This window comes from Petromyzon marinus, chromosome 1 (assembly GCF_048934315.1).
Source record: "Petromyzon marinus isolate PM22_M1 ecotype Great Lakes invasive population chromosome 1, UKy_Petmar_22M1.pri1.0, whole genome shotgun sequence".
Taxonomy (NCBI): Eukaryota; Metazoa; Chordata; class Hyperoartia; order Petromyzontiformes; family Petromyzontidae; genus Petromyzon; species Petromyzon marinus.
Window position 1 is genome coordinate 13818960 of NC_133667.1, and position 14895 is coordinate 13833854.

Below are 14895 nucleotides of genomic sequence, written 5' to 3' on the forward strand. Positions count from 1 at the left end.
CAACAATGCAGCAAAATCTTCGTTTCCACTGTCATGTAACTCAGGTCCCCACATACAAAGTGCATCACATAATGAAAAAAAAATCAAAGACGAGGTTGCAAGTTTAATTCGAGATCTTGCCCTGCAAATAACAATCAGGCATGTAGTGTTGCAAGCTTGTGGTCCATTGCGATAGAGGCACAGGTTCCAATATCTAACAAGTTTGGGCTCATTCCGAGTGATTTGGTCAGAGGCAGCCTTAAATAAAAGGTTATCCACAATCCCTAAAGCGCAAAGTGTGCAGCAGACTGGAAAACACGGACATTATGACAAAGGGGCCGTCCATAAATGACGTCACGCACCTGGGGGGGGGGGGGGGTCAGACATTTGTGACGATGTGTGACGAGGGGGGTGGGGATTGAGAAATGTGACGTCACATCAAAATGCGCAACTTTAAATAAGGATAGACAACACGTTCTATTTAATTAAATATTTTTTAATAAATGTTTTCTCCTACAACATCAGATGAGGGGGGGGGGGGGTCTGACTTTTTGCGACGCCGTGTGATGATGGGGGGGGGGGTCAAAAATCGTCAAAAATCGCGTGACGTCATTTATGGACGGCCCCAAAATAAAAATAATAAAATTTAGCAAGCATGCCCGGATTTAATACATGGGTACAGATACAATACATTGTAACACTGATTTTTGTATTTGTAAGTTAAATATTCCACATTTACCGAGCGAGGAAGTGCTGTGGTTAATGCGCATGATTTGCAATCGGAAAATCGTGAGTTAAAATCACAATTTGAATCAGCTCAAACCACCATTCCCTCCAAAGAGTTGAAAGGTTAATCAAATAAGCACCAATTTGTGATCCCAGATTGTCCGATGGACAGATTGTCCCCGTTACCTATCCAGCCCTTTTGTCAATCCACTGCTGGATGAGGGCCACTCTGTGCCGTGTGGGCTATGGGGGGGTTTTCCACGATACTTGACCATACTGGTGAATTTGCTTTTGGTGAAGGCGAGGCGCATACAGTATACGAGGGAGCAGAGTGCATTTGTATTATTATTACACGCTTTTTAATTTAACTGTGTGTTGTTGTCGGTGTATCCTCAAATCTTGTAACTCAATTTTAACCCACTTCCCAATGTGGTATCGACCGCAAACTTGGTATACTTATGTCATACTGCTGACAATACTATATTCTATCATTAAAAAAATGTAAAAACATTTCTAAACATTATTTTTTAGATGTTATGTTTCGGTTGGGTCTAATTATCCACACGAAACTGACGTTGGCTGTAAATCACCACAGTCTCCTTACGTTATGGCAAACTTCGGGGCCACTTCTTGGAGTCGTGGATTTCTTCCATTACTAGTACGGTACATTTCATTAAAGCGTGTTTTAAAAAAGTGTTTTTTTAAATATTACTTATTCTGTAGCGCCCTCTGCTGAAGACAACGTGACTCTGCAGTTTTGCATGGTGAACAACCCTCGAAGCACTAACCCACTCTTAAATACAGGTAGTCCTCTACTTACGATGGGAAATTTCTCAGGAACTGACCTGAAGAGCTCCTGTCGATACAATCCGAAAACACATCGCTCGAGCTAAACCCTTGATTCTCGTTTGATTAACGATGCCCGTCAAGGCGAGATCTGTTCAGGGACCAGTCAATAGTCTGGCGTAGGGAGACGACGGCCAAGGAATGCTGGTGGGAGCACAACACGAAGATCCCCCTTCTACCACGTGCAGCCACAAACGGCATGCCCGTCCGTCACTGGGTGCCGTCACATCGGCTGCACCGTCAGGACTTCCCCCTCGCGCGCATGCGCACTCTGCTGGTGGGCACTCAGGTGGGCCTTGAGCAAGAACTCCCGGTCGCACACGCCGCACTGGTAGGGGCTCTTTCCCGCATGCCGGCGCAGGTGAGTCTTCAGCGTAGAGCTCTGCGAGAAAGCTTTGTCGCACACGCTGCAGCGATATGGCTTCTCTCCCGTGTGCGTGTGCAGGTGGATCTTCAGGTTGAAGCTCTGCGTGAAGGCCTGGTTGCAGATCTTGCATCGGTAGGGCTTCTCGCCCGTGTGCAGGCGCAGGTGAACCTTCAGCTTGGAGCTTTGCGTGAAACCCCGGTTGCAGATCTTGCACCGGAACGGCTTCTCGCCCGTGTGCATGTGTAGGTGCGTCTTGAGCGTGGCATTCTGCGTGAAGCCCCGGTTGCAGATCTCGCAGCGGAACGGCTTCTCGCCCGTGTGCGTGTGCATGTGCGTCTTGAGCGTGGCGCTCTGCGAGAACGCCTTTTTGCACACGGCGCAGGCATAGGGCTTCTCGCCAGTGTGCGTGTGCAGGTGGTTCTTGAGGGTGCTGCTCTTCGTGAAACTCTGCCCGCACACATTGCATATGTAGGGCCTCTCGCCCGTGTGCGTCCTCTTGTGGATCTTCAGATTGGTGCTGTGCGAAAAACGCTTGCCGCAGGCGTCGCAGCCAAATGGCTTGTCGCCCGTGTGCGTGCGCCTGTGGCTCTCGAGGTGGGCGTGCTGCGAGAAGCGCAGCTCGCAAACGTCACAGCGATGCGGCCTCTCGTGGGGGCACTGGTGCCGTGTCAGGCCGCACGGCCGTGCGAAGGTAAGCCCGCACAGCCTGCAGCAGCTCGCCTCCCGATCGCCGGGCCTGATCGCCGATGGCTGCTCGGCGTGCAACGGCACTACTGCTGCCGGTCCCGGAGAGTGGCTTCTGGCGACGGCGCCCACAGATGTCGTCGCGACATCGGTGGTGTCATCACGCACAGAGTTCACGCCTTCGGCGAAGTTGCCCGGACGTGCTTCGACGGGACGTTCATCTGCCAGGCACAATAATTGTTTCGGATGTGAAAGATCCTTGCGCTAATCAACGCAGGAATTTAAATTGGCACTCACTCAACAGTATTTGATTCTACGTTAAAAAGAGCCGAGAGGTTTCGCCAGGAGACAGCAGTGTTGAGTGTCTTATGCATGGTGCGTTTTTCCAGGTACTCCGGGTTTCTCCCCATATGAAGCCAAACACTTATTTGTGGAACTGGCCAACTATCCAAATGTAGCAAGACCCCCCCCTGTAAAAAACAGTCTTGATATTCGGCAAAGCTTTCCTGGGTAAACACATGGCATTATAATTGTTCATAAAGCAGACCTTTAATTGTAAGATTCTCTACCTTGCTACCATTTTAATGCTCAAATGAACATTGAGAAGCACTCATTTTTTTGGAGCCCGCAACCACTATCACGGGTGGGAGGGTGGGGGCCACAACAGTCTAACAATTTTTACATTAACAGGTACGGCCCAATGAGCTATATCGTTGTCGCAGAAGCGACCTGGCCACAAATGATAGCTCAATGAAGTGGCTTATCACGTGGATATTTATAGCAGCTAAATGCTCGAACGAATGTTTATAAATGTGGAAACAAAAATGGAGGACCTGGAGAAAAATCCACGCGACCACAGGGAGAACATGCAAACTCCAAATATACAGGCGTCAGGTTCAGGATCGAACCTACGACCTCCTGTATACCAAGCGAGGTAGTTAACATCTCGCCACCGTGGCACCATCCCACAAAGTGGTACTCACTTTAACGAATGCGGACTGTGAGCTTTACCATCAGACCTACCCAGCCAGATAAATAATTTCCTATCCCATTAACATCAGTACAATTACAATTTTCTAGCCTGTGGCCAAATCACCCGGATCTCATCAGATCTCAGAAGCCAAAGAGGGTTGAGATCATGGGTCGTGCATGTATGGGCAAACACCATGCGCAGCAGGTTGATATAAGCTGCTGTGGGGCTACATGATGGTCAGCAGAGGTCAGCAGAGGGCAGTGCAACAAAATAAAATGTCGAACTGTATTTATATGCCTTCACATCTGTGCACCATTCCATCACCACTCCACACTAACCAAATACCCCTCACAAACCACGTAGCACGGAGAAGCTCCCATCCAGCAGTGGATTGACAACAGGCTTTACATGTTCAAGTATAATTCAAAACGGGACAACTTTTGACACCGGTATCGCTCTCCGTGCGCGCACCGGCGTTTGTGGTGCTGTGTTCTGTAGCAGGCATGCGGTATGACACACCAATACGAGTGGCTCTCTAATACCTCTACGTGTTTCTGTCTTGATTCTGTCAATGGTCTGATCGGGACTTGAGTTGTCCAACGTGTGGGCTGGGGTCTGTTCCGCCTTGTCTGAGAAAAGACAACACTTGTCATCAATGCTGCTTTACAACGTGTTTCGTAAAATATTAGTACAGTATGTCGCATATTCGACCTGCCCCGACTATTTAAACACCCCCGTTCGTTTTCTGTATATGTTCACAATCGGACTTTTCGCACATTCGTAATGTCGCATACATTAAATTGCACGTACTTAAAAAGCAGAGTAAATAGTTTCCCCGTGTTTAAAGCAGTGTGTGGGTCTTTTTTAACACAGTAATGTATTTGCTCATTGTGCAACTGTCATTTTCTATAGATAATCACATATCCGAGGTTTTCACATATCCACCTGTACCTAAGTCCATAGCTCGTCTAATACGCAATGTTGTGCTGTACAATTCTATTCCCACTCGAACATGCGGCCGTGAACATCTCCGTTACGGCCCTAATCCAGTGGTGAAAATGCCACAACCCTATTGCAGAGACAGCCACTGTTGTAAACTCCAGACTTTGTGGTTCAAAATTGTTTCAACCACAACAGGACGATGGACTGAGTCAAATCCTGGCAAAATGTGTATTTTTCGACCTTCTGATTGTGAGGTGAGTGCCCCGTGATGGCACAGAACCAAGGTGCTTTTCAGCAGAGGACTTTGTAATTGTTATAACTCTCAGAGCACATGGAATTAACATTAGACATTTAGACGAAAAGTTAACAGACTGTATTTGGAGCGGCACTAGAGCACAAACACAGAAAGCTCTCACCAACATTCGTCAACACCTCAACCTTAAAATGGAATAATACACTGTAAGGTATTATAGGCTCAGTGGTACAGCTATCGTTGAGCATGCAGGCTGTCTGCACCAGGATCCATAGACCGTAAGCGGGCCCAGGTGCCGGGCTAATAAGCGGGGGAGAAATTTGATGGGGGGGGGGGGGGTGGAGGAGAAACCCATTAAATCTCTTGTGGCCGTCTGCAACGGTCTTCCTTCTGATATTCGGAAGCCACTGGAGCTATGCACTTTAAAATCATCTAGATTGAAAGTTAATTTCTTTAGAACTGCTTTTTGTGTTTAGTTTGTTGTCCTTCCCCGCACCTCTGATTAGCACATTTGTTTACGCACGGTGCGAAAGAAGGTCACATATATACGTACACACATATGTCCACTGCGCTACGCCACTAAAGTATTGGGCAATGAACGTTCATCGAAAAGAGATGAGTGCGGAGATGGGCTTATTTGTACTTACAAATCACACTTTACATTCACGGTGGGGCCATGAGAAAACTGGATTTGAAAAAAAAAGTCTGAGGTGTACAAGTACTTGATTTCAGAGCCAAAGAAAATATCACAGTTAATTTTAACTTGGTTAGGACTTATTTTGTATGCGGCTGATTGCGCATCATTGCACATGAGCTTGTGGTGTTTAAACCATGATTTTAAACTCAAGCCTCACCTCCAAACGGCTCTGTTTTTATCTGCTGCATTGCTAGGTTCGTGCTGGAATCCTCCACAACGCGAGTTGAGGTCTCCTCCGCCTCTTCTGTTCGAAACAAAAACACCGCATCAGTAACCTCTGAATGTCTTCTCGGTTGTTGCATAAGTCTCCGATGCGTTTTTGGGCTGTACCACACAATGTTTGGCATGATGTCCGACATTTTGCTCCAGTGCCGAAAGCTTCCTCTGGAAATGAATTCATTTCTTGCATAAGCTCCCAGCATATGAAGCGGAATGTCAAACACGTAGGCTTTCGAGACCAATATCATCCATAAGAAGTTTTTTGGGTTAGATCGCGTAAATATATAAATGTGTCGTTAAATATCTAAATGTGCCGTTAACGACACATTTAGATATTTACGCGATCTAACCCAAAAAAAACCTCTATCATGGAATGTCAAACATTATGCCGAACAACATGTGGTATAACCTGAACAAAAACTTCAGAGGATAAATACCTTGTTTAAATACAGGCATTTTGAAATCAGAACACTTAATGGCCCCATCACCTTACCATATTCCACATGGTGATTCATGTCATCCATCAGGTCGTTGGGACTGGCATCATCCGTAGTCGAATGGGAGGTCGCCGTAATATTCCCACCATCCACAGCACCCAGCCTCTGCGCACAAACCAACAACTCCCGGCCCAAACCATTGAACAGTGCGAGCAGCACGTCCACCAGGTCTCTCAGCGTCACATCATCAGAAGAGATGGCAGTGGCGGCAGCATCCCAGCGCGGAGTCTTGTCATGGGGCTCGGCGCCCTGCAGGGCCTTCACCACCTGCCGCAGCGTGGCATAGAAGCCGAAGGGCAGGCGGTCGCGCGCCGTGGCCAGCAGCTCGGCCCGCACGAGGCCGTCCCCGACGCAGGCGCGCAGGACCCCGTAGTCCCGGATTCCCAGCTCGGAGTCCATGGCCCGGGCCACCTCCGCGTTCACGCCCTGCGCCTCCAACCACGCTGGGAAGTCCCCACTTGATTCCAGCACTGGGGCGGCCACTACGCACGCCATCCTGATGGAAATTGCAGAGAAATAACTGAATATAGGAGACTGTGATATCATGAAATTAAAGTGTAAAGTATAACAGCTTCACCAAAGTCAAGTCAGAGTCAAAATATCTCCCTCATGAAGATAACTGTGGGGCGCTACACTTCACCGTTTGCAATCCTGAGATACTGGTGAAAATTCCACGTTTCCATGGCGAGGGCCAGTTTCTCTCACGGGCTGACCACTGTTGACAATCTCGCAAGGTGGTACCCATTTAATCGGACCCAGATGATGGACTAAATCGACCAATGACCAAGATGCAAACTTGGGACTTTAATATTGTGAGATGGACACTCTGACCACAACATCACCCCTGTGGACCTGAGCCAAAATTCTGCATTCCTGTCAACCCATAGAACCGTTGATTTTCTACAAAGTATTATTTAGCCTACTGACCGCGGATGTATGATTGATAGTGATTATAATTAATATCGGTCATGATGATTATAATCAATGATAAGTGACAGATAGATCGTTTTCAATAATGACTGATACATTTTGACTTAAAACTTTCATGACTGCAGGAATTCATGTTCTTTGGTTCTTTCGGTAAAATCACCGTAGATAGAAACAAATTAAAGTAAATAAAATAAAAATAACAAGCGATCGTCATCCTCCTTACTTTTATTTTTTTCTATCTACGTGACTTTACCGAAAGAAGCAAAGAAAATGACTGATAATGTCGATGAATGATTAATGCAAATTCTATTCTTGCGTATAGCAGTATTTACGGGAGTTAAATGGCAATGTCAAGGTCTGATCGCCACGAGGGGGCTTGAGGAGAGAGTTTGTGCAGTTTTGCTATTCCGCAATTGAATGCATGTGGATAACAATGGTTTATTATACGTTCCATCGTTTGGGTTGCATGGCCAGTCGCTTGTTTTAAATATTCTATTCATGAGGATTTGCTCAGCGGTCTGCTGTTATTCTGATGCAGTTAATGGTTACAGGATCTTTAAAGGTGCATTGATACTGATACCCCTGCTGTTATGGAGTGACTCATGCAGCCAGCTATGGCTGAAAAGTTTGGTCGTACATGTTATGTACATATCGTTTATTGTTAAATTTCAATCACGGTTCCTATGATCACTGTTACATTATTTTTATAGCTTTATTTTGGTGATTTTTAAAAGTTTTGGTTTACCCATGTTTGTTTGTTGTAGTACAGAGTTAGACTGATAACTTTAATCTAAATTGTCTTATGGTTGTTATTGTTTGACTTGCATCCCACTGGGATTTTTGCACACAGCGTTGATATTCGGTGCTTTTTCTGGAAGACTTGCTGTTTTTTCCTGGATTTTTTCTGCTGCGCGTAGTCACTTTAAGATGTTTTCTTGTTCATGTTTTTGTTTGTTGCGGTTGTACCCGATTCAAGAGCCGAATGGCTCACAGGGCTATATTAAATAAATGAAACTGAAACGAGTGTCTTCGAGGAATGTCAAAGCAAGGAGGTGCTATGTTTGAGTCTCAAAATCAAAATCCTTATCCTGGAGAAATCAAATGAGCTATGAAGCTCATTGTCACAGATGTCCAGCAATGGCAAAGCCAGGAGGACTGCGATGTTTCAGTCTCAGATGTGTTTATTCTAGACGTCCCCGTTTCTCCACTCTGTTCGCCAGGGTTCTTCCGGATCTGGCCGAGATCCGAGGATGCTGATAGCAGCGTGATCCCAGTAGGGGGATCTGAACTTGGATCGGCGGCGAGCAACATTACCGAGGTCTCCGTTCGTTGTTGCTGGCAAGAAAACGTGACGGCTGGATACCTACGGTGCGAAAGACGTTCAGCATACATTTGAAGAATACTGATGTTTGATGGTACATTGTTAATAACGATTTAGAATCCTTCAATGATTGAAGCTGATGATGAGTTATAATTTTTGATTACTTATGATGAGTTTAGCTTACCTTGTTTCTTTTGTTTACCCATGAAAGCCTCAAGACTTTTTCAGGAGGATCCTGCCAAGTTTTTTTATGTATGAATGTTGAACTTCTTTCGCACCGTACGTAGCCAACCGTGCTAATAGGAGGTTCAGCGTTGAGCTTAAGGGCAGTGTTAGTCTATGGGAAGTATGTACGTTGGACTTCTTTCGCACCGTATGTAGGCAGTCGTGCTAATCGGTGATGTTGATATGTGTACATTTTAAATGAGTAATTTTCAGGTTATTTTTCAGCATTGGGACGTTTGACCAATGCCAGTTAAATCCCCCACCCCCACCCCAGAGAACCTGGAGGTAACCAACCCAGAACTTACAAACTCCACGCAGAAATGCGCCCCAGTCGGTAATCGAATCCAGGTGCTTCTTGCTGTAGGGCACGAGTGTTACGACTGTGACACCGTGACACCTTATCGCCCACCACGATAACTAATGATGAGTTGAAATTAAGAGAGTTAAAATTATGGGGGATGGTGAGTTATGGCGATTACCGATTACGAATTAGTTATGATGCTGATGATTTCTGATGAGCTACGATTACTGACGCTGAGCGATGATGATGATGATAACCCATACGGTTTACTCGTATTATTGCACAGGGAAATCGAGTTTTTAATTCCATACGGCGTACAGCCGTTTCAATACAGAAAAAAAATTGTCTACATTTGAGTTTCTCCCTTGTGATGGGACTTTGTAGGATGAACGTCGAGATTTACAGTGAGGGAAAAAAGCATTTGATCCCCTGCTGATTTTGTACGTTTGCCCACTGACAAAGAAATGGTCAATCTATAATTTTAATGGTAGGTTTATTTGAACAGTGAGAGACAGAATAACAACAAAAATCCATAAAAACGCATGTCAAAAATGTTATAAATTGATTTGCATTTTAATGAGGGAAATAAGTATTTGACCCCTCTGCAAAACATGACTTAGTACTTGGTGACAAAACCCTTGTTGGAAATCACAGAGGTCAGACGTTTCTTGTAGTTGGCCACCAGGTTTGCACACATCTCAGGAGGGATTTTGTCCCACTCCTCTTTGCAGATCTTCTCCAAGTCATTAAGGTTTCGAGGCTGACGTTTGGCAACTCGAACCTTCAGCTCCCTCCACAGATTTTCGATGGGATTAAGGTCTGGAGACTGGCTAGGCCACTCCAGGACCTTAATGTGCTTCTTCTTGAGCCACTCCTTTATTGTCTTGGCCGTGTGTTTTGTTGGTCATTGTCATGCTGGAATACCCATCCACGACCCATTTTCAATGCCCTGGCTGAGGGAAGGTTCTCACCCAAGATTTGACGGTACATGGCCCCGTCCATCGTCCCTTTTATGTGGTGAAGTTGTCCTGTCCCCTTAGCAGAAAAACACCCCCAAAGCATAATGTTTCCACCTCCATGGTTGACGGTGGGGATGGTGTTCTTGGGGTCATAGGCAGCATTCCTCCACCTCCTCCAAACACGACGAGTTGAGTTGATGCCAAAGAACTCCATTTTGGTCTCATCTGACCACAACACTTTCACCCAGTTGTCCTCTGAATTATTCAGATGTTCATTGGCAAACTTCAGACGGGCATGTATATGTGCTTTCTTGAGCAGGGGGACCTTGCGGGCGCTGCAGAATTTCAGTCCTTCACGGAGTAGTGTGTTACCAATTGTTTTATTTGTGACTATGGTCCCAGCTGCCTTGAGATAATTGGCAAGATCCTCCCGTGTAGTTCTGGGATGATTCCTCACCGTTTTCATGATCATTGCAACTCCACGAGGTGAGATATTGCATGGAGCCCCAGGCCTAGGGAGATTGACAGTTCTTTTGTGTTTATTCCATTTGCGAAAAATTGCACCAACTGTCACCTTCTCACCAAGCTGCTTGGCAATGGTCTTGTAGCCCATTCCAGCCGTGTGTAGGCCTACAATCTTGTCCCTGACATCCTTGGAGAGCTCTTTGGTCTTGGCCATGGTGGAGAGTTTGGAATCTGATTGATTGATTCTGTGGACAGGTGTCTTTTATACAGGTAACAAGCTGAGATTAGGAGAACTCCCTTTAAGCGTGGGCTCCTAATCTCAGGTCGTTACCTGTATAAAAGACACCTGGGAGCCAGAAATCTTTCTGATTGAGAGGGGGCCAAATACTTATTTCCCTCATTAAAATGCAAATCAATTTATAACATTTTTGACATGCGTTTTTCTGGATTTTCTTGTTGTTATTCTGTCTGTCACTGTTCAAATAAACCTACCATTAAAATTATAGACTGATCATTTTTTTGTCAGTGGGCAAACGTACAAAATCAGCAGGGGATCAAATATTTTTTTCCCTCACTGTATAAGGGGCACGGGGTGACCAACAAGGTCTGATTTGGTCTGTAATAAGGTGACATTTGTGACGATGTGTGACGAAGGAGGGGGGGGGGGTTGAGAAATGTGACGTCACGTCAAAATGCGCAACTTTAAACAAATATAGACAACACATTGTACTTAATTAAATAGACTTTTTAATAAATGTTTTCTCCTACAACAGTGCAGCGCCACATTTAATACGCACTACAATGACAATAGCGACTGAAGCATGTTTTATTTTTTTGGGAGGGGGGGGGCAGAGCTTTGTGACGTCATATTTGGGGGGGGGGGGTCTGACTTTTTGTGACGCCGTGTGACGACGAGGGGGGGGGGGTCAAAAATCGTCCAAAATCGCGTGACGTCATTTATTGACGGCCCTGTGCTAAACACTACCACTACACTATATACTACACTATACACTACATTACTATACACTACATTACTATACACTACACTTTATACACTACATTACTATACACTACATTACTATACACTACACTATATACTACACTATACACTACATTACTATATACTAGACTATATACTACATTACTATACACTACACTATATACTATAGTATACACTACATTACTATATACTACACTATACACTACACTATATACTACACTATACACTACATTACTATACACTACACTATATACTACACAATACACTACATTACTATACACTACACTATATACTACACAATACACTACGTTACTCTACACTATATACTACACAATACACTACACTACTATACACTACACTACATTACTATACACTACAGTGTATACTACACTATACACTACATTACTATACACTACACTTAATACACTACATTACAATACATTACTATACACTACACTATACACTACATTACTATACACTACACTTAATACACTACATTACTATACACTACATTACTATACACTACACTATATAGTACACTATACACTACATTACTATACACTACATTACTATACACTACATTACTATACACTACACTATATAGTACACTATACACTACATTACTATATACTACACTATATAGTACACTATACACTACACAAAGTCAACCCATACGGTTTACCCCGTATTATTGCACATCGAAAATTGAGTTTTGAGGGTCGATTACGGCGTACAGCCGTGTCAATAAAGCAATGTATTTAATTGCTTCGTCTATTTGTTCGTGTTTCTCTGACTTGTGATGGGACGATGCAGGATGCCCGTTGAGACGTATCAGTGGTACTGATAATGGGTGTGACGGATACGGATTAGTGACGCCGATTTACGATGACGACGACGACGATGATAAGTTACGACTCGCAAAGCACGGACAACTTGACGAGCTTACAAACCTCGTGTGTTTAGAGGGGCACTGTTTGTTAGTCGCAACGCGTTCGGCTCAGATCGCAAATCCTCCACCCCCCCCCCCACCTCTCTCTCACCTCCCGTGGGAGTCGTTAGCGCCGGTGAATGGCGATGATGTCGATACTGTTGTTGTTGTCGTTGTTGTTTAAGCGCGTGAATGTCGTCGTTGTCGTTGTTATTGTTTTAACAATGACACCCTTTTTAATTCGCTTAACTGAATGCCGCATTCTAGCAGGAGGGCCGACGATCGAGCGGGGCGCCCTCGTTGAGGGCCGTGGATTAGGAGGAGTCCGCGGCGATTTGACCCGCTGCGATGTTTAGGGGGCCGTCCATAAATGACGTCACCGCGATTGTTGACAATTTTTGACCCCCCCCCTCTCGTCACACGGCGTCACAAAAAGTCAGACCCGCCCCTAAAATATGACGTCACCAAGCTCTGCCCCCCCCCCCCCACCAAAATCATATTTCCATTTTGAAAATAAAACATGCTTCAAATCGCTTTAAACTATTGTCATTGTAATGCGTTGTTAATGTGGCGCTGCACTCTGATGTTGTAGGAGAAAACATTTATTAAAAAGTCTATTTAATTAAGTAGAACGTATTGTCTATATTTATTTAAAGTTGCGCATTTTGATGTGACGTCACATTTCTCACCCCCCCGCCTCGTCACACATCGTCACAAATGTCTGACCCCCCCCCAGGTGCGTGACGTCATATATGGACGGCCCCTTTGTGTTTCAACCTTGTTATCGGACTTTGGAGGATGAACGTTGAGATTTATAAGGGATACGGGGTGACCGATAAGGTCTGAATTGGTCTGTAATGAGGTAGAGCAGTGATAAGGGGTTGACAGGTATGGGAATCCGAAGAGCTTTGAAGCTCTTTTTCACAGGTGTCCAGTATGGGCGGGTTAGCGGTTGTTTATGATCAGCACCTAGTTTAGAGTGGGATAATTTTTGGAGGTGAACATTGTTTTTTATTCGTCCTAATACATGTTACAAACCTTACTTTTACTCAATTAGGAACACACATTATTGCAAAAAAATCTAACTCATTTTAAGATAAATGTACGAATGCATACTTATGTGAGTAAAATTCTGCACTCAGATTTTCAATTAGGGGCCGTCCATAAATGACGTCACGCGATTTTGGACGATTTTGACCCCCCCTCCGCCTTCGTCACACGGCGTCACAAAAAATCAGACCCCCCCCTCTATATGACGTCACAAAGCTCTGCCCCCCCCCCCAAATTTTTTTAAACATGCTGACTTTATCGAAAGAACCAAGAATATGAATTCCTGCAGTCACGAAAGCTTTAAATCAACATTTATGCTTCAAATCACTTTAAACTATTGTCATTGTAGTGCATATTTAATGTGGCGCTGCACTCTGTTGTAGGGGAAAACATTTATTCAAAAGTCTATTTAATTAAGTAGAACGTGTTGTCTATATTTATTTAAAGTTGCGCATTTTGATGTGACGTCACATTTCTAAAACTCCCCCCTCCCCTCGTCACACATCGTCACAAATGTCTGACCCCCCATCCCCGCCAAGGTGCGTGACGTCATTTATGGACGGCCCCTTACAGTATAAGCCGAGTTGACCTGAGATAGTGGAGGTGTATAAAAAGTATCTCAATTGCATAATTTCAAGATTATTTTACTGTAGCTGCGGTGGTGCAGTGATTGGCGCACTGCACTCTGAATCCGGAAAGTTCGATACTTCAATTCATGGGCTGGGCTAACTTTCGTAACGAGAGATAGATCAAGCGTCAACCGGGTCCTGTCCACCATGAGGAACTGCCTTTTGTGCTTGGTTCGTTGTCCTTCCCCCGCACCTCCGATTAGCACACCATCCCTTCACCTATCGAGTGACAAGCATGGGGAAGTATGGTTAAACACATTCCTGTGGAGGAAGCTGGTAGGAACGTTGGGTTGCTCGGTCAATGGCCAGGGTCAACGGCGGCACCACGTGGTGTATTCCGCAAATATGCCCATGAGGGCGGGCACAAGCCGGCGTGAGTAGGTTAAACGTTGAGTTTACAAGGGCACCACGGGGTGACCAGCCCCTCCCCACCCAGCCCCTCCCTCCCCACCCAGCCCCTCCCCACCCAGCCCCACCCCTCACATTTTTGGATGCACGACGAACGGACGGACACAATAATCCCCTGTGGGCTGGTGTAACCAGGAGGTTCCTACCAGTAACAACCCGCATGGCTGGCACAGCATGGGAAGGGCTTCATCTAGCAGTGGACTCACAAAACGCTGTAAGTTATTATTTTATGATCTGAATAACAAGATTGTCAAAAAAGATATTGACAGCTATTCGTAACATTCTACTTTATTGATTTATAAGCATACATTTAAACAATACAGTAGATAATGCCGGTGCTGTAACATGGCAAGCCACAAATTTGCCGATATTATATAGATGAATAACAAACACACACCCCTTGGGAGAAAGTGAAGCTGTTTTTAACACATTCCTGCTGAGGGAGCTGGTAGGAACGTTGGGTTGCTCGGTCAATGGCCAGGGTCAACAACGGCGG

General features: G+C 45.1%; 1 protein-coding gene across 1 annotated transcript; it reads right to left on the reverse strand.

The window, feature by feature from the left end:
• Positions 1 to 90: 90 nt before the first annotated feature.
• On the reverse strand, positions 91 to 12707 carry LOC116942441 (uncharacterized). Its single transcript, XM_032954369.2, has 5 exons — positions 12425 to 12707; positions 6180 to 6679; positions 5625 to 5711; positions 4118 to 4204; positions 91 to 2823 (listed from the first exon to the last, which is right to left on the reverse strand). Exons 2-5 carry the CDS (start codon positions 6676 to 6678, stop codon positions 1775 to 1777), a joined length of 1722 nt encoding a protein of 573 aa, XP_032810260.2. The 5' UTR covers position 6679; positions 12425 to 12707; the 3' UTR covers positions 91 to 1774.
• Between the last annotated feature and the right edge of the window lie 2188 nt (positions 12708 to 14895).